The sequence below is a fragment of the Phyllostomus hastatus genome, unplaced genomic scaffold, assembly GCF_019186645.2.
Source record: "Phyllostomus hastatus isolate PE091 unplaced genomic scaffold, TTU_PhHast_1.1 phas_scaffold_78, whole genome shotgun sequence".
NCBI lineage: Eukaryota > Metazoa > Chordata > Mammalia > Chiroptera > Phyllostomidae > Phyllostomus > Phyllostomus hastatus.
Window position 1 is genome coordinate 40,130,611 of NW_025334041.1, and position 25,569 is coordinate 40,156,179.

General features: G+C 32.9%; 1 protein-coding gene across 3 annotated transcripts in view; it reads left to right on the forward strand.

The window, feature by feature from the left end:
- The window catches only part of HGF (hepatocyte growth factor), a 79,262-nt gene extending 54,167 nt beyond the window's left edge, over positions 1 to 25,095 (forward strand). For all 3 annotated transcript variants that reach the window (XM_045827654.1, XM_045827652.1, XM_045827655.1), the window contains 9 exons: positions 4,346 to 4,448; positions 7,471 to 7,604; positions 13,402 to 13,440; positions 14,608 to 14,704; positions 17,216 to 17,290; positions 18,114 to 18,260; positions 18,808 to 18,914; positions 19,041 to 19,186; positions 21,919 to 25,095. In XM_045827654.1, coding sequence (XP_045683610.1) covers positions 4,346 to 4,448; positions 7,471 to 7,604; positions 13,402 to 13,440; positions 14,608 to 14,704; positions 17,216 to 17,290; positions 18,114 to 18,260; positions 18,808 to 18,914; positions 19,041 to 19,186; positions 21,919 to 22,095 — 1,025 coding nt within the window. In that variant the 3' untranslated portion in view covers positions 22,096 to 25,095. The remainder of the gene's footprint in view (positions 1 to 4,345; positions 4,449 to 7,470; positions 7,605 to 13,401; positions 13,441 to 14,607; positions 14,705 to 17,215; positions 17,291 to 18,113; positions 18,261 to 18,807; positions 18,915 to 19,040; positions 19,187 to 21,918) is intronic.
- The last annotated feature ends 474 nt before the right edge of the window (positions 25,096 to 25,569 follow it).

The window sequence follows — 25,569 nt, forward strand, 5'->3', positions numbered from 1 at the left end:
ACTAGGCAGCGGGGGTGGAGGGGTGGAAATGGGAGGGAGGTGGGGAGGCTGGGTGGTGGGCTGGGATGAGAGTAAAAGACAGAAAACTGTACTTGAACAACAATTAAAATAAAAATAAAACTTTGAAAATAAAAATAAAGTGAGTAATTTGCCAGGAAAATTCAAATTATTTGAATTGCTACTGGTAGAAAAATCTTATATAAACTTATTCCTATAGAAAAATATGAAAATTTATTACTGAACTACTTCAGCAAAATCAGACCACACCTAGATAAATTGACAGATGAAATCATTTCAGTACTGCATGATTTGCCCTGGAGCTTAAAAAATACAGCAAAATTTCCATATTATTTCTATAATGGATTACAGTATTAATATTTAAACATAATAAAGAGAGCATATATATAGTTTCATAATCATTTTTGAATATTAACATATAGATCCTGAATAAAATTTGAGTAAACAGTTCAATAAAGGAACTACCACTTAATTAATGGAGAAACATTAAGGCACTCTTAATAAGGTTAAAAAATAAAATAAAAAAAAGAATGTCTGCTATCTCCTTCACTATTTAGCATTGTAAATATGGTATTGTATTTTTCTTTAACATTATATTGGAGATATTGTACAAGTAGATAAGAAAGCATATCAATTGAGTAAAAAGCAAAGGACCTCTCTTTATGCAAGTGACATAAAAATATATACATGGACAACTGAATTTAAATAAAAAAATTTACTGAGGTAGCAAGATATACAATTGATATATGGATATCAATTGCATTATATGTAAGTTTGATGATTTCATTAAATAGAAAAGTATGTCTATGCTAGCAACAAAACTGATGGAAAATTAGGAATATATTTAGAAATGTATAAAATATATGTAATAAAATTTTAAAGCACTCCTGAAAGCGACTAAAGTATACTTTAACATGTAGGAAAACATTCCTTGCCCTTAACATGAGAACCCAATGTCATAAATACATAAATGATGCCTAGGCTAATTTATAAATTTAATATTAATAAATAGATCAACAAGTCTTTTTTTAAAATACCAAACCAAGTGATTATAAAGTGCTCTTGGAAGAACAGATAACAAACACAATAAAATATGAGATTGTAAAAACTATGATAAAACTCTGCAAGAACTAATATGCAGTAATTTTAAGTTGTATTGTTAATTTAAAATTAAGTGAGACTAAAATATATTTATTGTTCTTTTATTCATAAATAAAGGGTCTTACTACTACTAAAAAAGACATTATAATACATATGTAGAATATATACAAACAGCCTGTATATTATAGTATAAATGTATATGTGTGTATGTCACAATATACATGTGTACATTTTTACTGTGTTAACTGATTTCTGATCAAATTATTAAATTATTGATTTATAAATTTTATTAAGATTTGTACCTTTTATTTGTTATAATCACATAGCAGAATTAAAACCAATGATAATCTAGTATGGTTTACAAAGTTTAATAGTAAAATTCACAGTTCATATTCATACAAAACTTAGGACTGTTTCAGGATAGTACTGTTTAAAATATGCAGTATTATTTCAAAATATGGAATAGCATTTCTTCTGAAATGTAGTAGTGAAACTTACATATATGGAAGAACTTGAATTCCTTTTATGATGGAAAAAATTAAGAATATGAACATATACCAATGTTTAATAGAACACAAATTGCTCAATTGATTTGACTTGGGTGGAGGGCATACAGTGCAATATCAAGATTTTGTATCACAGAAGTGTACACTTGAAAGCTGTATGCTCCTATTAAGCAATGCACCCCAGTAAATTTAATAAAAATGTAAAAAAAGTATGGTATATGATGAATGACCCAGGAGCCAGTTTAAAGTGGCTTCCATTGGCTAATTTTGGAAAAATTTGAGCATCAAGATGAGCAACAGGAATAGCTTACATATCCCACTGAATAAAAAGAGAATTCGTGAGTCCACATTTATATCACTCCATCTGCAACTAGCATTAGTCTCACCACCAGTACCCTACCACCAGTACTACTACTGGTAGTAGTAATGTTATTGAACCAAAACAGACACACACACACACACACACACACACACACACACACACACACACAAACAAACAGACAGGGTTTCAGCTGCCTGTCACCACAAAAGCCAACGTTGTGAGGTGGGTGCTGATGCAAAAGGGAAAAGGTTTTTCTGGATGTTGAGCCATTTTGGAGAATGACAGACTCATGACTTGAGGCTCTTCACCTCAAAACCCAGCTGTCCTTATCAAGACTAGAACAAAAGGCAGTGTCCAGAGTTTCTCTTCCATTTTAAAGAACGATCCTTTGGAGCCTAAGGTAACAAGCTAAGTGGTCAGCCAGGTACCTTGTCTTGTTCCCAGCTGCTGACTGGCTTCAGGCTCCCTCCTGGAGACTGCATGTAGAGCCAGTGTGGCCATGGCCATGTGACTGCTAGGTCATTGGCCAATGGAGAGGACAGGCCAGTGCACTGTCCCAAGCAGTGAACGAGGAGCAAGAGAGATTCTTTGTTCACCTGAGGCTATATCTGTTTTGGGTGTGGAACAGGCCAGGTACATTCTCAGAAAGACCAATTAACTTCCTAAACGTTCTGTGCTTTGGGTGAGTCCACCTCCCAACCAACACCTTCTTTCCCCAGGCAAGACTGTCAGGCTGCTTTGGTCCTACACCTCCCATGCCACCATTCTGAATTCTAGGGTACATGTGCCTGCCTTCCCCTAGTCCCACCCTCAATCTGGTACCAGAGGGGCTGGGGGAAGAATGTGTCCCTTTATCCAGTTACTTTTCTAGCTTTTGGAATACCAGTGGGGAGGAGATCCTATCCATTTATCCCTCTAGCCCTTAGCCTGCTGGATCACCATCCATTCATCATTCCAGCTTTCCAGTGGGTGCTTGGGCCCTGTGCATTCATATTTCCAGCTTTCGGCAGGCTCAGTTTAAGAAGCTTCCCCTGACCCCACCAGTCTGGGGGCTGCCTAGCTTCGCTGCCCTGGGGTCTAGGGGCCAGAGTGGCTGTGGTGTCTCGGGGCTAACACTCTGCTGCAGCCTGGCCCAACCATTGCTCCCACTGGGGGAGGTGCCACCCTGCAATTTGTGGTGTCCAACAGAGTTCCCACTGCCTCTGGGCTAGATAGTTGCAGCTGCGATGCTGTTATCAGCCAAGCCTCCAGGCTCCTCACCCCACCCACAGAGGTGCGCCCCCTCCTCCCTGCAGCTCTGCACAGTATGTCCAGCATGGAGCTAGTCAGCTCCCTGAAAAGGAGCAGGTGGAGGGTATGGGTTGTCTACTGGTAATAATAACCCTTAAATGGAAGGAGTAAGGGAGAAAGACCAACTCATTTACAAGAAGAATGACAACTAATGAAGTGTAAGAAATGAAAAAATAACCAATTTAAAACCAGCATAGTACTGAATCATGCAAAATTAAACAAGGTATGCCTAAGCAATTTTGTAACTGTTGTTTGACAATAGATATTTACTCAGTTTCAAGGCCCCAACAGTTTTTTGTTGTTGTTGTATAAAAAGAGAAGTTTTTCCTTTACACCACTTAACCAAGTAATTGAACTCACCATGAACAATGAAAAAAGACTGACACCATGTGACATATATATAAAGCTCTGAAAAGGACAAAATATCACTTATGTAGTATTCCTGTCTTTAACTTGATTTTATTCATGAAAAATTAAAAAGGTGAAGTGAGATGAAAGCACATTTGCAAAAGAGCTGGTTCGGGAGACTCAAATATCGATTTCATGAAAGATAAAATCAAAATACAACAAATATGATGAATATATGAGTATTCATTATGTCATTCTTTTCTGTGGTGTAAAGTTTTTCAGAAGAAAATGTTGGGAAATATATATGTCATTCTAAAAATTCTCATTTTAAGTGTCCTTAAAAGCCACCTATTAGCCCTGGCTGGCGTAGCTCAGTGGATTGAGCACGAGCTGCGAACCAGTGTCGCAGATTCAATTCCCAGTCAGGGTACATGCCTGGGTTGCAGGCCATGACCCCCAGCAACCGCACATTGATGTTTTGCTCTCTCTCTCTTTCTCCCTCCCTTCCCTCTCTGAAAATAAATAAATAAAATGTTTTTAAAAAAGCCACCTATTTAAATTTTTTGATTTTTTAAAAATATATGTAATTTATGACATAAAAATCTCATTTTAAATGAGAAAGAAATTTGGTTGAAAATAAAGTAATTTAATTTGTACAGATTTTAGAATGATTTAATTTTATGAATTTATATTTTGTAAAAGATGTTTTTGTACTATATGTCCTAGTTTTACTATCCTTTTTCCATATATTTATGTTTAGATTGTTATCGTGGGAATGGCAAAAATTACATGGGCAACTTATCTAAAACACGATCTGGATTCACATGTTCTATGTGGGACAAGAACATGGAGGACTTGCACCGGTGCGTAAATTTCTTTCTTACAATACACAGTATGTAATGATAATAGCAAATAGGTATACTCAGGTAAGTCCATTGCTATTTCTTTTCATTACTTATATATGATCATAAACTAACAAAAACATTAGATGTTCATTCATGTAGCAAAATTTTAAATAAGAAATTCAAGCCAGCCTATATTCATTTGGCATTTACTGTATGTTCTGCTCTGATAGGTGCCATAGAGAACATTAACAAAGAGTGAGCATACATTTTGGCTCCATTTTTAAGGAGGATGTGGTCATATTGAGAAAATTGTTATATAACTTGATAAGATAGTGTATAATTGACAAATCTCATGTTTCCTGGAGTACATTTTATTATTATATTCTCATAATTAATTAATTGTTAATATTCACAAAACTCAGTTCATTATCATTTTCATGTAAATACATACCTTAATATTCAACTAATTACTCAAAGCTTAGAAAGACCAGTTTCCTTGTGTTAGCCTTACTTTGACATACAAAATTTTCTATAATTCAAGGAATATATACATAATTGGAAAAAATCCATATATTTTACAGAAGTCATTATTTTGATATTGGACACATTCTCAGAAAACTAAGTTATCTTCAGTTTAACCCTAGCGATAGTGCTAGTGTGTTTAACATTACAAAATAAGTATAAGACATAATTGTGACATAAAATCAACTTTTAGTAAATATCCTAAATATATATACTAGAATAAAAGGTAAAAGTTCAGTGTCATTCGATCAAGTACCTGGTTGCTCTATATGAGTTGTCATTGTACCTGGCTATTCTAATCCTTTGTGGAAAATATGACTATATATGGGAATAAGAATTTTAGGACTCAGAGAAGTTGAGTCATTTTGCCTCCATTCCCACTTTAACTTTACAGCCTTTATTCTCTTCCAGAATGTACTCACTAGTGGATAATTTACTTCACAAGTAGTGATAATTTTAAGGTAGTACTCTCTAATGTAAATGTGCATTTCACATCCCTAAGCTGCACGTGTACTTTTAAGTTTTCTAATAGCTACATGTAATGAAGTAAAAATAAACAGGTAAGTTTGTTTTTATTAATATATTTATATCTAAACCCCTTTCATTTTAATATGTATTCAATATAAAATTATTAATGGGATCTTTTACCTTTTTATATCAAAGTTTCAAAATTCCATGTATATTTACAATTACAGCACTGTTCAGCTTGGACAAATCACATACCAATTTCTCAGTCTCCCCATGGACCCAGAGGCAACTCTGTTGAACACAGCAGCTGTAGGACTTCAGGCATAAGCAGAATTCTGCCCTCACACATTTCACATTCTAGTATGTAATGCCAAAAAAACAGCAAGTGCCAATACCATATCATAAAAATCAGAAAATAGCGTATTTCATGGTGTGGGAATGCAAGGAAGAGCCATCAAAGCCTTTGTCAGGAAGACTTCCTGGAGGAAGGGATACTAGCTGGGACATAGGTGATAAATAGGAACTGGTAAAAGGGAATATAAGAAGAGTCCATCAGACAGAATGAATAGATTGTGCAAAAGACTAAAGGCTGAATGTTTGAAAGTCAGAAATAATTTTGGTAGGGTTGAAACAACATAATTTGGCCACTGTCCCCAGACAAGGAATTCTCCTGCAAGGCCATAAAGAGGCTTATAAACTGTGTTCACAAGTTTGGATTTTATCCGAAGCATTCAAAGGATTCATTAAAGAATTTTAATCAAGAATTGGATGATTAAAATGAAATGCTGGTTTCAGCATTGCTATTTTTAAAATCATTTTTAGAAATACAATGGGGTGGATTGGTTTTTATGGACAGACTTGTGAGAGACAACTGTAGCAGCTCTGCCTTCAGTGATGTCTCATCAGGAGGTTGACATTACGGTACAAGTATTTACTCCACAGAAACCAGCAGGGACAATGTGTAAAGACTCTCCTCAGAAACACGTAGAGTGCCAGTTTTTAAACACTTGGCAGCATACCACTGAAAATATGTGACATTCATTTAGGTATTGCAGTGGTTATAACTATTAATTCATTGTTTTGGTTTACTTCTGGAAATAGATAAAAATCACTTGCAAATAATTTGTAGGAAATTGATGGGTGATTAAGTTGCACAGTACCATTTAGGTTATATACATAAATCCCAGAATCTGGTATGTAGTAAGTATTATATGTGCTTGCTGATGTTACTGCTCCAGAAAATAAACCTGAGTTTGAAAAGATGATCCGAGTCTCCAGGCCCCAGCTCTTCCCAATTTTTTAAAATGACATATGAATTGCATTCAAACAGGGTAATGATTAATAATCCAAAATGAATCGAGTTAGATGCATAGTTTTTATGACTTTGTTAGAATAGCCACTTGGAATTTGACTTAATGTTATTCAAGTAAATATAAATATTAATGTTATATGAGCAGGTATGATCTTATAAAATAATATACAATATTTTTGCATTTCCTTTGTAATAAATTTAGTAAAGATGTAAAATATGAAAGGCCAAAATGTCACTCACTTAACTTTCAAAAAATCATGTTTCATAACTCTATGACCAGTGATATTTTTAGAGTTTATTCCATTAGCACATTATTATTAGTTTTTCAATGTTTCTTCTTGTACTTTGACATAGTGATTTTGGTAGTGATGCTTCATATGTTTCCTGATCTTCTTTGTCATCTGCTCATTTTCTGGCAATGTTTCTCCATTTCTGTGTACAGGTGTGTTGTTAACTTGCCACTATAATTGTTAAAGAGAAGTAGAGTCACAAAAACTTTCATTGCTTTATCTATGCTAATTTTGCAGCCCCATTCTGTATCCCTGAGTTAGAGAACATGCTTCCAACCTGTAAGAATAACAAAATAAATCTCAAACAAAATAACCAAAATTCATACCAGTTGAAGCTTGTGCTGCAACTATAATGAAAGCTGTGTACTAGGATTATATTTTCTTGGTGACATTTTGTTTTTCTTGGACAAAATGAGCATCTTGTGATGTTCAGAGTTTGTTTATGCAGGCATATCTTCTGGGAACCAGATGCTAGTAAGCTGAATAAGAATTACTGCCGGAATCCTGATGATGATGCCCATGGTCCCTGGTGTTACACAGGGAATCCTCTTATTCCCTGGGATTATTGCCCTATTTCTCGTTGTAAGTACATTTAACGATCTTTTTTGGGTGAAATATTTTAAATATACTACATCTTCTCTAAATCAATACCTTAATGAGAGGTGAAAATAACACGGGAGGCCTGTGTCCGATCCCCAAATGAGAATGTACTCCTGACAGCAACATACACACACACTCATACAACTGTATTCATCTGTCATCTAGACAAGGAGACATTCTCCTGACCTTTTAAAGATTTTCCTTTCTCAGAAGATTCTCATTTGCAGACCAGAAGCAATAATTGGCATGGTTCTAGTATAACTGTCCTAGAAAGACCTCCCTATTCCATTACCAGTATGACCTGTTCAGCTGCTGAGCATAGCATAGCTTTCAGCAAACCCCCCAACCCACTAACCGTCTCCTCAACAGACCTGAGATAGTGGTGCTTCTGTCTTCTTCTTAGTTCTTTGGCCCAAGACTAAGAAGCCTGGAGTGTTCTATCCACTTCTGTGAGCCAAGGACAATTGTGTTAAGAGTACTAGTGTGTAAAGTAAGATGTATGTAAAACATGTATGTCTGATGTACTTCATAGGAAAGAGCCTCTATATATCAATAAAAAAGATGAGATAACAGCAGAAAGATGAAGAAAATGAATTCTCGAGAATAAATATAATGAATAAACAAAGGCATTAAAACTTAACTGTAAGAAAAATGAAATTATAAAAGCATAATATGTAATTTCTACCTATCAGGCTGGCACATAAGAAAATGATTGTTAACGGCCAATATTTGTGAGGGCCTGGAATTTCAGCCTCGATAATAACAGCACTTTGTGCAGGGTAAATCTTGGGGGAGGATGTCTTATGCATAATAAGATGCTTAGTAGTGTCCCCAGTCTCAGTTTACTAGATGTCAATACTACCATTAATCCCTGTAGCCATGACAATAAGAAATATTTCCAGACATTTTCCCATGTTCCTTGGAGGGTGGGGGGTGAGATACCCCCACTGAGAACCACTGATGTAGAGTAAGATATATTCAGATAGAAATATGTCCTCAACCTGTTATTGAGTGAAAAAGCCTTATTATAAAGCTAAATAGTAGCAAGAGGCTATTGTTCAATACTGCATTATCTCACAGCTCTGTGTTTATAGCAAACATCTTTAAACACTGTTAAACTACCTTCTTGTTTAAAAAGGACATCCTTTTATAAGTTTAGGAAGAGTCAGTTTTAAGAATATATTTCTTGTGAGACAAGCCAGTGATAAGAACCTTTAAAATAACAGCAAAAGCACCTGCTTCTAGAACAGACATTAGCCCTGGCTGTTGGGGCTCAGTGAATTGAGTGCTGGCCTGCGAAGCAAAGGGTCGCCAGTTTGATTCTTAGTGAGGTCACATGCCTGGGTTGTAGTCCAGGTTCCCAGTAGGGGGCAGTTGAGAGGCAACCACACATTGATGTTTCTCTCCCTCCCTTCTCCTTTTTCTAAAAATAAATAAATAAAATCTTAAAAAGAAAGAACAGACATTAGATTGAAGAAATGATGTTTGCTTTAAAACATGAAGTATAAATACAAGTCTGTTTTTCCTTAATAAATGTACAATTAAAAAGATAATTTTTTACCTTACGTGGGATCATTAGTCATGTTTCATGAAATTTTAGTGTAAAATCGCTAGACAAATATAATGTTAATCAAGCATATCTATAATTAAGACTTGGATCTTACCAATTTATTTTTAATAAAATTTTTTATAACAGTAAACAGCCATATGTTTGCAAATAAATACTATTATATTATTACATTTTATTTCATCAGGTATAATCATTTTTCTCATATTAGGGTTTGCATAGGTTCTGAAAATGTTCTTCTACAGAAGCTGTCTTTCAAATTTTAACACTAGAACAAACAAGCAAACAAACCTACATCTCTAGCATACCATATTTTAAAAATGGTTAAAGAATTATTTTTTTCTAAATATTAGTTTTACCTCATAGAACTTTTTTGTGAAGTTTCTGTGATTAAGAGTAATAAAGGCTAGTAGAATATCCAATGATCTAGGAAGAAGAAAAAATAGTCAATGATACGGCTTTTAAAACAGGTATGAATGCTTTCCCTGTAGAATTGTAAAAATCACATTAGCCTAATTATGGCACATAGAATGTGCTCGTAGGATCTCGGGGAACTGTGCTTTGGATTATAAACCTAACCGACACAGGACCCTAATAATTTAAAGGTTTTAAAACATAACTTTCAACTAACATTTTTAAACTAAAAGTTTTAATGTGCTATTGAAAGATTCAGGGTGTCGCTCGTATTTGATTAAATGCTATTGCAGGTATCTCATTTTTATTTCAATGTATTCTATACATTACTCTTTAAAAAATAATTTTACACTGTCATTTTTCTAAGTAATATTTACAGCCAGGCTTTATTTATGTTTTACCAGTGGTGAAAGGCTAATGGAATTTATCTTTAGAACATTGGAGATCTTGTTTATTTAACTGAAGAGATTTATAAATCATTTTCACACTATATATTTTTAATATCAAAAACATGTAGAGGGTTTTATTACTTTTAAAATATTGAAAAATAATATTTAACTTACATTTTAAGGATGTAAGATATGCAAAAAAACTGTAGAAATGTTAATACATTTGTCTATACACATACACATTCAATATAGCTTAAGTTTTAGAAAAATCTTAAGTTTTACCAACTGAGAGTGTCATGATTAAGAGCTTTCAATCTGACTTCTTGGGTAAGAATTCCAGCTCTATCACTATCAGTGCCTTGGGCAAGTTACTTCTGTCCTAATTTTTATTCATTTACTCATTTATTAACAATTTCAAATTGAGCTACTATTGTGTGCAAAGCCCCATATAACATGCTCAGTACACAACAACATAAACAATATTTCTTACCTTTAAATAGTTTTCAGTGTGGAAAGGAGACATTTGTGTAAAAAAATGTAAATATAATCACATAATAAATACATGTTAATATTAAAATATATAATGAGGATAGAGACATAGCTGTCTGCCTAGAGAAATAGGTGGTATTCATTTTTAGCAACAGTGTATATTTGATCCTGAGGCAACATAAACATGCATGCATGCACTCTTCCTACTCTTCCACAGATACAACTTTTATCATTCACATTTCTGTTCTTCAAGTGTAAGTTGAATCAATACAAAATCAGATTTGTATCATATTTGTTTTTTTTTAGATTTCTGTATTGTGGTGTAGATAGTGGGGAAGAAGTAAAAGAGGGAAATTAAAAATAGTATGTGATGGTAAAATGGAAAAGACCTAGGGAGCAGTTTTTCAAAGTTTTGCTCAAAATGTGCAACAGAAGTACCTGGAGTGCTTTTTTAAAAATTCATAATCTAGCCTTCAATCCAGAATCTCTGGAAGTCTGATCTTAGGTGGTATTTCAGCTTATTCTGAAGTGTGAGAAATATTGGCATAGAGGAAACTATGTATGTGTATATATTATCAATTATTAATTAATAATATTAGTATCAATAATATAATATTAATAATTATTATTTATTAAAGTCCATAATTTACAATGTCTGCCAATTTTTAAAATTTGAATATTTTAGTAAGGTTCAATAATAAACTAAATACTATATTGTCCCATTAACTTGATGCTTAGGAATAGGAAATTTGATACACAATTTTAGTCTTTCTCATCAGGACAACTTAAGAAATACATATCTAGTTTTTTATTTTGTAATTTTGAAGTAATTGACTTCAGTGGGAAAACCAATATTCTTGATGTTTTAATGACCCACAGTCAGCCTTAGTCCTTATTTGTACTATAAACTAAAACCTTGATCTCAGCCTACTCTAAAACAAAACCCTCCCCCAAGATAACTAAAGGGAAAGAGAAATGATGAAATGTATGTATTTGCTTTTCCCTTATTCATTTAAAATACTTAGGTCTGGTAAATGAACTTAAGTAAAACCTCTTTAGCATGTATTAATTTTCTTGAGATTCTTGACAAATAGCAATCAAATTTGCATGTATTAAAAAGAAATTCAGAAGCCATCATTCCTTTGTTGACAGTTTATTTGAGCTTAGGGTACTTCCAGAGATTAACAACCAGCTGGGTCCAAACATTGCCTGACTAAACTCTATGCCATCAATTCTGAACAGTCGGACATTAAACTATAGGAAATGTCTTGTGCCTCATTCATTACTGCATAAGTATTCTCAAATCCTGGCACCTTCCAAACCTTCTTTGTAGCAGTTAAGCCCCAGGAGGAAGGTTATGAAAAAAAAGTAAGCTATGAGGTTTTCATTAAAATTAATTTCTAGTTTCTAGCATTTTCTTCTTTCCATATTTTCTACTACCATCTGCAAAAACAAACCTTTGACATATTCTAACAAAACAAAACTATATTCTGTTATACCTTTTTGTCCATTGATAATGATGTTGTTGTCTATCTTCTAGAATTCTTATATTTTTCTGAAGCATCCAGAGTTTCAATTATCCTCAACCATATTTTAAAAATATAATTTTCAGAATAAATATAAATGGGCCAAATTACAGTAAAAACATAGTTTAGCTCTATGAATGGCCTAAGCAAGCAATAATGAGCATTAGTGCTACTCAATAAAATGTTCCTTTTGTACAGTGTTTAGAATGAGGCAGCTTCTTGATGCTGGTAAGGAGCTTCCACAGCTATAAAACAGGCTTTTCTCACATCATGTACTACTAGCAGGCACATACCTTCAATATTCCAATAAAATGACACATAATTACTCAAAAGAGAACAACTGTATTTTATCTTTGAATAGAATGCCTAGAATTTTAGTAAAGTTGTTGTTTGGACAACTTCAAGGGCACCAACATTCATACTCATAGGGATGACTGCCATAAGGAGTAGAGAAAGAGCAAGAAATTAGAAATTTATTTGAAAAAATAATGAAAGAAAACTGACCTAACTGGTGAAGGAATAGACACACAAGTCCAGGATGCACAGAAAGTCCCAAACAGACACATCATAATTAAAATACTGAAGGTTAAAGACAAAAAGAGAATCTTAAAACCAACAAGAGAAAAACAGTTAGTTACCTACAGAAGAGTTCCTATGAGACTGTCAGCTGATTTCTCAAAAGAAACTTTACAGGCTAGAAGGGATTGGCAAGAAATACTCAAAGTCAGAAAAAGCAGGGACCTATAGTCAAGATACTCTACCCAGCAAAGTTATCATTTAAAATCAAAGGACAGATAAAGAGCTTCCCAGGCAAGAAAAAAACTAAAGACATTCATCATCACCAAACCATCATTATATGAAATGTTAAAGGGAATTATTTAAGGAAAAGAAGAAAATTTAAAATAATAACAAAATGGCAATAAACCAATATCTATCAACAATTAAATCTAAGAAACGAACTAAGTAAACAAGAACACAGACAAAATCATGGATACAGAGAAGGTTTTGATGGTTGTCAGATGGGAAGAGAGTGTGGGAGAATAGGCGAACAGGTGAGGGGATTAAGAAGTACAAATTGGTAGTTACAGAACAGCCATGGGGATATAAAATACAGTATAGCAAATGGAGTAGCCAAAGAACTTGTGTGTAAGACCCATGAACATGAGCAATGGTGTGGGGATTGCCTGAGAGAGTGGGGGGTGCTGGGTAGAGGGGGGCAAGAGGGAAAAAATTGGGATAACTATAATAGCATAATCAATAAAATGTAATTAATAAATAATTTTAGTAAAGTATCCAGTTCATGGGTATTTCAACTTCAATATATAGCTTTGGTTCTATATAATAGAAATATGTATGTTTGAATTATGTATATATGTATATACTTACTTTTACAGGTGAAGGTGATACCACACCTACAATAGTCAATTTAGACCGTAAGTAATATTTGGTATATTTGAGTCTCTATGTGTCAGAAATGATGTCATTATTTTATTCATAGTAAAATATCTTATCAGGATATCAACTTCCATCATAAAAATATAAGTTAATCTATTTTCACTTAATTTTTTGATGTGCATATGTACTGGGGTTACAAAGGTAACTGCATAGTAAATATCTAGATTCAATTCTCTACCAGGAAATTTAAGATATATTTATCTTAAACAAGCATTTCTATTGCTTTTAATTCTGGGAAAAATGTACATAGGGACCTTTACTCTCCTTTTAAATTAAATAAAGAAGCAAAACTCAGAAGGGATGAAACCAGAAGGCTGGACATTTGGGCAGAGTCTCTGCCCCACTCTATCTAAAGCTCTTTGCCTGCTCTACTAGGCAACAGATGACAGCCCGGGAGGTTCAGGTAATCCTTATTTAAGAAAATCTGTCTGAGAACTACTTGTTTTCAATTTTCATGTATTTTTTGAGCTAAAGGAAGTTACTCGTGTTTTGATTTAAGAGGCAGGCCACCTGTTTTGTCCCAGGCTGAAGATCAGTTTTAGACTGTGGGGAGTACTGGAAAGGATAAAGCAGAGAACACAGAAGAGGGGCAGGAAAAAGTGTGCTTCAAAGAATTCTCTATTATGTCATTCAGCTATAATGACTAGATAATGATTAGAATAATAATAATAAATAGAATGTTGGTAATCTGTTTCAAAATGGCTCTGCATTCTCACTGTACAATTTCAAGTAATAAACCCAGTATATACTTTTTAATTTTTGTTTCACTCAGGCTATTGATTTCCATTGACATTTAGAAATAACTACTATAAATGGCATTGTTTCATTTATGTTGAGGTTAGTGAGGAAAATGCAATTCCTAAAAGACCTGAAGAACTTGGACTTAGTGCTGGGCGAGGAAGGCCTCTGTCACTGTCATGGCAATGCTGTCGACCTTGAGATCATTAGTTTTTCTGTGCTACTATGAGAATAACAAACATTTTGGGCCTGATTTGGCACTTTAGTCATAATATTTTTCCCAAAAATGTTCTTCTGACCCAATTACAATGGTTACATTTGTCTAGTTATCATGGCATTTAAGAAAGCTAAGAGGCAGAGTATTTAAAAATGTTTTGTCAAAATGTTATGTTTGGTCCTCTTTTTAGATCCTGTAATATCTTGTGCCAAAACAAAACAATTGCGAGTTGTAAATGGAATTCCAACACGAACAAATGTAGGATGGATGGTTAGTTTGAAACACAGGTAATTATTAATAGACACAAATCATATGTGTTTGGCTTATTTGCAAAAGGTGTATTCCCAGCAGTATGGCCAGATGCGGGCATGCAGGTTGTGCCATCTGCATGGGCATCCATGTGAGGGGGGCACGAGAGGAGACAGATGACATTCTGTGTGCCAAGCAGCCCTAGATTTTGCAATTTGTGCCTCCAGAGACAGTACCTTTTACACATTCACAAAGGTCCCTTATGTGTTGACATTATCCATAATTACAAGTGGCACTTCAGTTCTGATTAAGCAAAAGACAACTACACAGAGAACTTACTGACACCTTGATATCACCAAACTAGTTATAGTGCATATGTTATTAATTTCCCAATTTAAGATATTTTGACTATTTTTTAACATGCCTATGCATAATCATATCAGAAATTTTATTTTTAAAAAATTTTTATTTTTATTGTCATGCCAATGAGAATGGCAATATTTTAAATTCTAGAATATTTTACCATTCAGAAAAATATTAACAAATAATACTGATGGTTAAATAGTTCTGCTATTATAATATTTAGTGTAGATAAAAAATTCTTGACATATCTATTTCTCAGTGATCTTAAGAATGAATGGATTATTCTGTGCAAAATCACTTTATAAAGTATACTGTTGTAACAAAATTAATCTTAGTAATTCTGTTCTAAGAATTTAATATTGAAAATGAGAGCTAACTTAAAATCTGACCTTAAAAAACTTAAAACTTAAGTTTATAAAAAATTTAAAAAATCTTTCTACATACTACATATATTATATCACATGGTAATCAGAATGTTAAAATATTTTTGTTAATATATGTCTCTACTGGAACCTCATCATGCAACAAACCCCAAAATAAAGCTGAATTCTAACCCATTTTCTGTTGTCTTCAAGACACCTTATGTTTCCTTTCCAAGCTTTATGCTATTCTTCCCACTGCATGTTGTAGGTTTCCTCCTCCATATGTTAGGCTTAGAGAATCCTTCTCATCCTCCAAATTCCAACTCAGTTATCTCCTCTTTGGGAAACCTTCCCAAAAGGGTTAGGTATAGCCTCCTAGACTATAGGAAGAAAGCATATCTTTTACTGTAGTTGAATGATAGTGATATTAAAGTAGAATAAAGACAACTTGAAACTGAAGTTCTTTTATGAATAAGACAGTTATTAGGAAACAGAATCCTTTGATATATACCATAGAGAAGGTGGCCTAAAGTTCTCTTTTAGTATGTCCTTCTTTTGAGGAGTAAATGATCATATTTTTATAAATATGTATGTTGATAATTATAGTGTAGCCATCCTAGGTATGTAGTACTTAAATAAAATTTTGACACTCATCAGAATATTAAAGCTAATTGTGAAATATGAAGATTGTAAAATTTGGGGGGAGTGTCTCATTTTATTTATTATAAAAATGTTTCAAGAATCCATATCTCTAAATTAATTAGTGATTCTTTGCAAATTTCATAACTCCCCTCAAAAAGAAGTATGCACTTCTGAATTTAGACCAATGGATTACGAGGATACTCCTTGGGAAGTTTCAATGGAGAAGCAGGTGACACTGTTTTTCATTAGATCAGTGTACTATAAACTTTTAGGAAAAAATGTATTTTTCTTTTAAATCCAAGTTCTTAGTAACAACAGCTGTTTAGTTATTATTCCAAAACACATACTAAGAGGGATAGAAATTAAAACTTGATATATACTCTTATCTTCCTGTGTGGTACAGGCCATAAATAACCATGGTCTTAGTCTGGGAATCTTCTTCTATTACTCTCTCAAGCACTGAACATCTGTACACTTTGGAAATGTAAATTGTGAAAAGTTGTAATTTTTTATTCCCTGCCAAAAATAATGGATTTGCAGAGTTTGGATATCACCAAATAAATGTACTAGTGTCTATTATGTTCCACAGATACCTTATAATTTACTAGATGATATGTCTTGAAAAATTATCTATTTAATTTTATAAATGCAATAATATGTTGCTGGCCTTAAGCTGAACAAACAAATGTACTCAGTTATATTTTAGTTAGTACACCAGAACTAAATAAGGGCAATGAAAGAAGAAAACAGTGTACCAATTTTATATATTGCTACTACCACATTAATTTAAATAACACTCAAATTTACATTTTTCATAATCAAACATCGAATAGGTCTACATTGTTTTTGTTGTTCATATTTTTGTTCATTCTAATTATCCCATATTTGTAGCACAGACTTTCTCTCACAAAGAGTGGATCTTGGTATGTAGTGATAGGGTTCTTTACATAGAAACAAAGTTGACTTCATAAAATTGTAACCGCATGATGAAGAAAATGCTAATGCTACAATCACCAAATATCTTTCTGATAAAGGATTACTCATTTTATTCTATTAGGGTTAACTTCTACATTTTTCTCTGAAATGCATTTTTTTGAACAAATGTAGCTATAGGTTTTGCATTAATTGGCAGCCAACTTTCCTGCACAGATGTTACTTGTTTCTCTTCCCTCTTTCTCATAGAAATAAACATATCTGCGGAGGATCATTGATAAAGGAAAGTTGGATTCTTACTGCAAGACAGTGTTTCCCTTCTCGGTAAAGTGTTTCTGAAACCAGTTATTTGTTTTGAGTATTTAAAAATATGTATGACTTCCACTTAGCTTTTAAGTTTAGTATGTGCATTTATTTAACAGATTCACCAGCATGGGGTGAACAAATTAATTTTTTATAGATTTAGCTAACAAAACTTTGTTTCACTTAATTGATACTTACTAACTGAGTACTATTTCTATTAACCCAGGGGGAAAATTGGCTGGAAATATGTCAATAATTTTACTCCAACCTTTTTTGCACTCTATATTTCTAGATAGAAGTTATTTATTTTTTAATTATCAAAAACTTTCTCTCAATTACACTTCTACTTTCTTACGTAGAGCTAGTCTTAGAATCATCCTGGGAATAATTTTCAATGAAAATTAGCCTAAGGAAAAGATACGGAGGCAGCATTTGTACGCTAACTTCCTGATTCTCCTCAAGGTCACTCCGGGCTTTGTTAGTACAACTCGTCAACCCCCATTAAGAAACAAAACATATACAAAGCTGAGATAAAAAGGAAACTTTGTAGTAAAATTATAATTCATGTAATATGCTTTACCTGAAAAAAATTTTCTCCCTAGCAAGCATAATCAAAATTTTTTTCTAACAACCATTTAGATTTTCAGTAATTTATAGGTTTCTCCTGCTTATATGTGCTTGTAGCTCTCAGAATTTTGCACAACAGAAGTGTTGCTCTTTATTATACACTGAATCAAAATTTTAATGTAGGTGATTTTCTGCCCTTATAAGCTAAAATAAAAATCTGTATGAATTATATTACACAATTTAAAATTATATTTTTCATTTTGGTTTTTCTACTTAGAAACAAAGACTTGAAAGACTATGAAGTTTGGCTTGGAATTCATGATGTCCATGGAAGAGGAGATGAGAAACACAAACAGGTTCTAAATGTTTCCCAGGTGGTGTACGGGCCTGAAGGATCAGATCTGGTGTTACTGAAGCTTGCTAGGTTAGTTGATGCAGAAGGCTTTGTATCTTTAACCTAGACTGCAGTTGTTGAAACTCTTTCAGTGGTGGCTATTTATTTTCTCTCATATAGATTTATTATAAAAACGTGTTGTGTTTTATATATCTGTATATAAATATACACATATATACATACATGTATACATATACATATATACATATACACACACACACAGAAGTATTTTCAAATTTTTTAAAAATGAATAAATGAAATTGGGCCAACAGTCTGACCCACCTACTCTAAAACCAAAGCTTAGTGAGCAATTAATTATTTTATAATTTTAACAGGTAAAATATTGATTTAAAAATAAAAATAGCAGTGCCCATTTATTCTTACATATTAGCAAATAACTCATTTTCTACCACTTACTGCAGATTTCTACATTATATATTAAACATTCCCTTTTTTCTTTAATAAACATGACTTTTTACTCTCAAAATGTCATGTTAAATATTAACACTACATTTCAATATGTTAATTTTGTGTTAAATCCAATCAAGAGCACTACCATTATATTTTCTCTTTTCAGACCTGCTGTCCTGGATGATTTTGTTAGTACAATTGATTTACCTAATTATGGATGCACAATTCCTGAAAAAACCACTTGCAGTGTTTATGGCTGGGGCTACACTGGATGTAAGCTACTTTTAAAAAGATAAGGCGGAATCATATTCATTATACTAAATAAAATAGTATTTATTTATTTTATTTTTTTCACCTTACCTTGAACTCATTAACTGTATATTTTTTGCACTATTTTAGTGATCAACTCTGATGGTCTGTTACGAGTAGCACATCTCTATGTTATGGGAAATGAGAAATGCAGCCAATACCATCAAGGGAAAGTGACCCTGAATGAATCTGAAATATGTGCTGGAGTTGAAAATATTGCAACAGGACCCTGCGAGGTAAAAAGGACATATGTGAAAAACAGCATAGTTTTTCATGTTAATTTTTTGTCTATTTTTCTCAAATAAAAATCATTGTATGCCAACATGTTCCAAGAGTGAGGAATTGGGAAAGATAACCCTGTATTATCCTTGTAAATTCTTTTTAACTAAACACTGAGATAATCCATGTTTCATTAGCAGTAAACTATGATGACATTTGTCTCAAAAAAAAACAACCCTAACAAAATAATAGAGCAACAATTCTAAAGGAAGTTGTTCTAATTAGAAGTATCTAATAGACTTTGATATAATAGCTTTAGTTGTACTAATCATTTTCTAAATTTTTCTGATCCTCCCAAATTCCTCCTAAATGACCTATATTGATAATATTAAGAAGTACCTACCTAGTTTTAAACTTTTAAATGGGTTTTTGGTTAAGCTGTTGTGTGTGTGTGCCTGTCTGTATGTTTTAACAAACTCTATTTTAAAAAACGAAAAGGTCAAGGTCTGTGACTTTAAGAGCTCGGACATTGTAATTTGTTAGGCAATGTTCTTCCAGCTTGGCTGTGTTCCTAACCCAGTTTTACATAGACAAGCTGTTAAACTGTTATTTTAGATGTATTTTGAACGTAAGAAACATGCTCTTCCTGCCTGGGACTGTGGAATTGTAGGATATTATGTGTAGTAAAGCATATGAACTCATGTTCAATAATAGTAAAATGTCTTTTGACATGTAGGAAATATCCTAGGTGTGGAGCATTAATATGTTAGAAATGATGTGTTATATATATTGTTCTGAAATTTATTACTGAAAATAAAACATTTACTAAGTTAAAGCATTCTTAGAACTGCTTAAAATGATATGGTAGAAACAGATTATGTATTTACAACCATTTTTAAATTTGTTGGTGTTTCCGGTAAGTCAGTAGTACCATATTCATTATAAAAAGTGAAAATCTGCTAGAAGTAATTTCCTTTCCTCCTTCTTTCTGTCCCTCCTCCTCCCTCCCTCCCTCCCTCCCTTCCTTCCTTCCTTCCGCCTTCCCTTAAGAGCTCTATAAGCATGAAGTTTGAGCTAGATCCAGTCTTTGTTACCATTTAGGAAGCTACGCACTTATTCCAGCCTTAGTGCCATTACTAAAAATGCTTTGGCAACTACTCTTCAAGAATATCCTGAATCTGGTTTATTATCTATACATTCTTAGATTCCTAACTTGAGCATTGAAGTATTTATCACATTATCACATATTTGTTATTTTTATTCATATGGACAAGACTTGACTTCAAGTTGATTCTACCACTTCTCAGAAATGCAGTTATCTTCCAGAATGTTTTTTTTATATCAGTTGTTTTTAAAACAGGCAATGAAATCGCTGATACCACTGAAATATAAACTCTTGAAAAAGAAATCTCCTAAATGTTTATATAATAGCAGTAGCAACACACTTAGAAAAAGTTTCCCAAAGTGAATTGCTCTGAAGAGATTATATCAGTAATTACTGGTGCTTTTATTTAAAAATCAAATTTATCAATTCATGCTGCATAATTTAAGTAGTCTTTTAGAACAAATGATTTTTCCTTACTGTTATGTATTCTACTTTACCCCTGCCTTGATTTTCCGTGTTACAGGATGTTGATAGCTCTCCTCTTTCCACCTGTGTTGCAGAACTAAATTTTGCAGTTTACTTTTCTTTCTCACCACATCACTCTTGGGGGGGAATTCAGATCATCCCAAACACTCTTCTTCATTACCAGCATGCCAAAGGACAGTCATCAGAATCTGAGGAGGCTGCATGGTGCACAAAAGCAATGCAACACATCAATGATTTTACACAAAAATATGTGTGTATATAGGGTGGGACAACGGGTAGGTGTACAGTTGTGAGGACACAAAACAGTTTATTCTTGTATCATTTATTAATTATTGTATTTGTCATGAATAACTATATGTGTGTATAAAAATGTACACACAATGTATTCATCCACCTATCATCTATATGTATATCTGATGTTGTAACAGGATTACTGCACAAAAAATGCCATAAAATCATGGGCTGCCTTCTACAAAAGAGGCATAAAAAGTAAATATAATTGTATTAACTGCTAATACCAACAATAAGTGCAAAAACATTTGTTTTTTATACCTCAACAAGCAGTTTCTAAAGAGTAAATAGGATTATTTTTATCAACTACATATTTTTTAAAGATTTTATTTATTTATTTTTAGAGAGGGAAGGGAGGGAGATAGAGAGAGAGAAACATCAATGTGTGGTTGCTAGGGGTCATGGCCTGTAACCCAGGCAAGTACCCTGACTGGGAATTGAACCTGTGACACTTTGGTTTGCAGCCTGCACCCAATCCACTGAGCTACGCCAGCCAGGTCAACTACATATTTTTGAAAAATATATTTTTATTTATTTTTAGAGAGAGGGAGAGGGAAGGAGAAAAAGAGGGAGAGAAACATCAATGTATGGTTGCCCCCAGTAGGGGGCGCGACTTGGGTTACAACCCAGGCATGTGTCCTAACTGGGGTTTTGAACCAGCGACCCTTTGGCTCACAGGCCCATGCTCAGTCCACTGAGCTACGCCAGCCAGGGCTAGACATCAATTTTGTATGTCACAGTTGTTCTCTTTTTTTGTTTATACGTACCTTCAAGATATAAATATATATAGAAAGTGTTAACAAACCATTCATTTTTATTTCCAAATATAATACTTTGTTGTTGTTATGTCACATGTCTTCTTCCTAGGGGGATTATGGTGGCCCGCTTGTCTGTGAACAACATAAAATGAGAATGGTCCTTGGTGTCATTGTTCCTGGTCGTGGATGTGCCGTTCCAAATCGTCCTGGTATTTTCGTCCGAGTAGCATATTATGCAAAATGGATACATAAAATTATATTAACGTATAAGGTACCACAGCTGTAGCTGATGTAACTGTGTCTGAAGCTCCCATCAGTACAACTCTTCTTTCACATGAAGATTCAGAGAACATGGAATTAAAATGTCACTTAAAACAATCCTAAAACAACTACTTGAGTGTCATGTTTGTTAAGATACTCATTAATATTTATGGGTGTTCCTGTTGTTTTGTATGTCACTGTTATTTTGTAAATGTTGAAGTGAATTAAGGTACATGCAAGTGTAGTAACATATCTCCTGAAGATACTTGAATGGAATAAAAAAATGCAAAAGTATAATTGTTGGATGATAAAAGATTTAATGGAAAAATCAATTACTCTCTCTATGCTGCTTTCCAAGGTTAGTTTCTTAATAATGAATAAACCATAAGTTAAACATTATTTTAACCTCACAAGAACAATTTACACCTTGTTTCTTTAAATTGTAACTCAATATTAAATTATGTTACCTTTTATATGTCATACATTATTTCATTTGTCTTTCCTTACCGTGTATCCTGTATTACTGATGCACACACTTGTTGTAAGAACATGTATCCATACACACATGCCCAGGTGCACATGTGCATGCACTAGAGTTCTAATTGTGGTGTACCTAATGTAACCCTTAAATATTCTGGAAGTGTATACTTGTAGTGTTTTCTTAAGGGAAAAAAATAGAAATTTCTAAAGACTGGTAGAAATTTTAAGGAAAGGTACAAGATAGAAATGACTAACTTTACCTAATACATAATCTGCAGATGACCTCTACTAGTTGGCATTTAAGGTGTGTTCATAACCCACAAAGTTAAATAACACCTAATCTAGGTCATTATTCAATACATATATTTATCTTCCTAGTTCTTTTATGTATTTTCTAATTCTTAAAGGGAAGAGGTAATACGTGTTTTAGTATCATTTTTTTCCTCCAAATTTAGGGCCACTTTTTTAATGCAAAACGTTTTTAGATTTATTTTCCTAAAGTATTTTTAAAGTTTTGAGATAACTATGTAATTGAACTTTAAAAGTATTTTAGTCTTTAAAATATATTTAAGTTAACTCTAAGACTTGCTGTGATTAGCTTCTAGCTAACCCTGTTTAATTTTTAAAAATTATTTCAAAGGAAAATTTCCATGTCTCCAAAGATTTGCAAATAGCCCTTTTTCAAATTATGTATTAAAGTATGTATTGAAGAAAAAATTAGAATACTTTTTTTACTTGAAAGTCTTTCAGCCTAATAAAACTTTACTCAAGTAAAGAAAAAAATGTAAAAGGAAAGAAAGAAAATGGGGTCTAAACTCTGCATTCATTTACTCTTTGAAAAGTAGAGTTGACTCTGCTAATGAGGTAGTTTATCAAGATATCTCATTTTTATCTTACTTCACTTTACAAAGATCTTTCCTATGGCATGGGAAATATTCAAATTTTGTATTCTGTATGATAATAATGAAATTATCACATTGCTTTATTTGTTGTGATTAGCTAAAGATCATGTATTTGTCAAAAAATGAGATAAGGAGTAATAGGATAGGTTCTGAATTTTTACAAATCTTCCTGTACAAAAGCCCTTTAAAAATAATGATTTAATTGACTCAAATTGAGTATTCCCACTCCTCCAACTGGTTTCTCTTAAGTGATCTTTATTAAGGCTAGGGATTTTATTAAAGGGTAAAAACACCACCACCAATAAACCATCAGACATGGTGTTCAAAGCAGTTCTTCGTCAGGGAATTTTCCTTTGTAATAGAGGGAGATGGGTGGGATAGGCCATGAAGGCAAGATGAACATCGTCCATGTTCCTTTAGGTGGTAGGACAGGGTATGGTATAATCATGTCTTTTTCTCTGGTGAATGATACTATTGCCTGGGCATTCTTTTCTTAATAAACTACAACAAATGGAATATCCAGTTTATACAAAACTGCATTTCAGTCATGGGCAAAACAATCTTTTAAATTAGAAGTTTTCAATGCTATTTTTGTTTTGGCTGTTTGAATAATGGTTACATGTTATTATAATTATGGACATTTTCTTATGTCTACCAGGAATAGTAATGTAAAATTAGAATATTTGCCATAATGCCTCTGCTGTGCAGAAGGGATGATAATCCTTTTGTATACTTCTTTATTTGTATTGTAAAATATGTAATGATTTTTACCTATTTGCTGTGGGCAGGTCCTCAGTAAAATGGTTTATATTGAATCAATCTCTAGTATTAACAGGCTCTTGCTTGCTATCTAAGTGTTTCAAACTATGGGAAATGTGAGACACTGGAAGGCAAGGAAAATAACAATAATGGTATGTGACAGCAAAATTCTGTTTCACTTATTCCTGTGAATATTTCCTGTTGGTACCAATGGTACTGTACAAAGTGAATGTTATAGCCACAACATTCTCTTGAAAATAACACTGTCAAGAAGTGAAAAATTCCTGTCAGGCATTTTCTTGTTATTGTGAAACATTTTTTAAAAGAGATACTAGTTTTGTAATATAGAGTTCATGATGTAAATAATTTTAATAAATTCTCATACTGAAAAACCTAAAATTCACTTAATGAGTTTCAAAAATTGACAACTTTAAAACAATTACATCCCATATTTATACACAAACTCATTTGAAAATTAATTTGCAAAGAATGACATAGTCTTTGTTTGAATAAATCACTTTTCACAATTAAGTCCAAAAATAAGTTATCTTTCAACATTCAACTGAATTCTGAACTAAGAAATTACTAATAAAAAAAAGTTTCAGTTCTCTGGCACTTATAAATCTTGACAGTGTGATTTTAAGTAGATTCATTTCCATTTGCACAGAAAGTTTCTGTCTGTAGGAAACTGAAAATAGAATACTGTGGATGTTATGACTGTTTGTGTTGTGTGTAATGGGAAATCGATAAGCTGCCTACTCAGTGGTATAGCAGGATGCTTACCCAACAAGGGAACACTGTGGTTATGACGTGTATATGAAGTTAATGTAGTTAATAAAATTATTATTTTTATAGCCATGATCATATTATTATTATTAATAAAATATTTTACCAAAATACTCTTCTTCTCTTATTAAAATTATATACATGGGTGTATCTGAATCTGCTGTAGGGCTTAATACAGAAAACAACAATGATTTTATTGACAGAAATAACATAATTTGTTGCAAGAAATGCCATAGAACTTATTTATAGAACAAAGACAAAAGTTATTATTTTATTTCAACATCTATCCATGGTAATATCTGTGGTCTTCAGTAAACCATTAATCTCTTTGCACTTCAGTTTTTCCCACTGTGAAATATAATTATTTAGTCATTCTTCATATTTGCTAGATGGCACTATGATGTATTTTGCTAATTTACACAAAATATTGTCATGAATGATCACCTAAATTTCTTTACTATATCACTATATATTATAAAGGTAATTATAAATGGTTCAATTAATTGATTTAAAGTGTATGTTCAAAATATGCATTAAACTCAGAATAAATATGAACCAAGTGGGTTCATTTA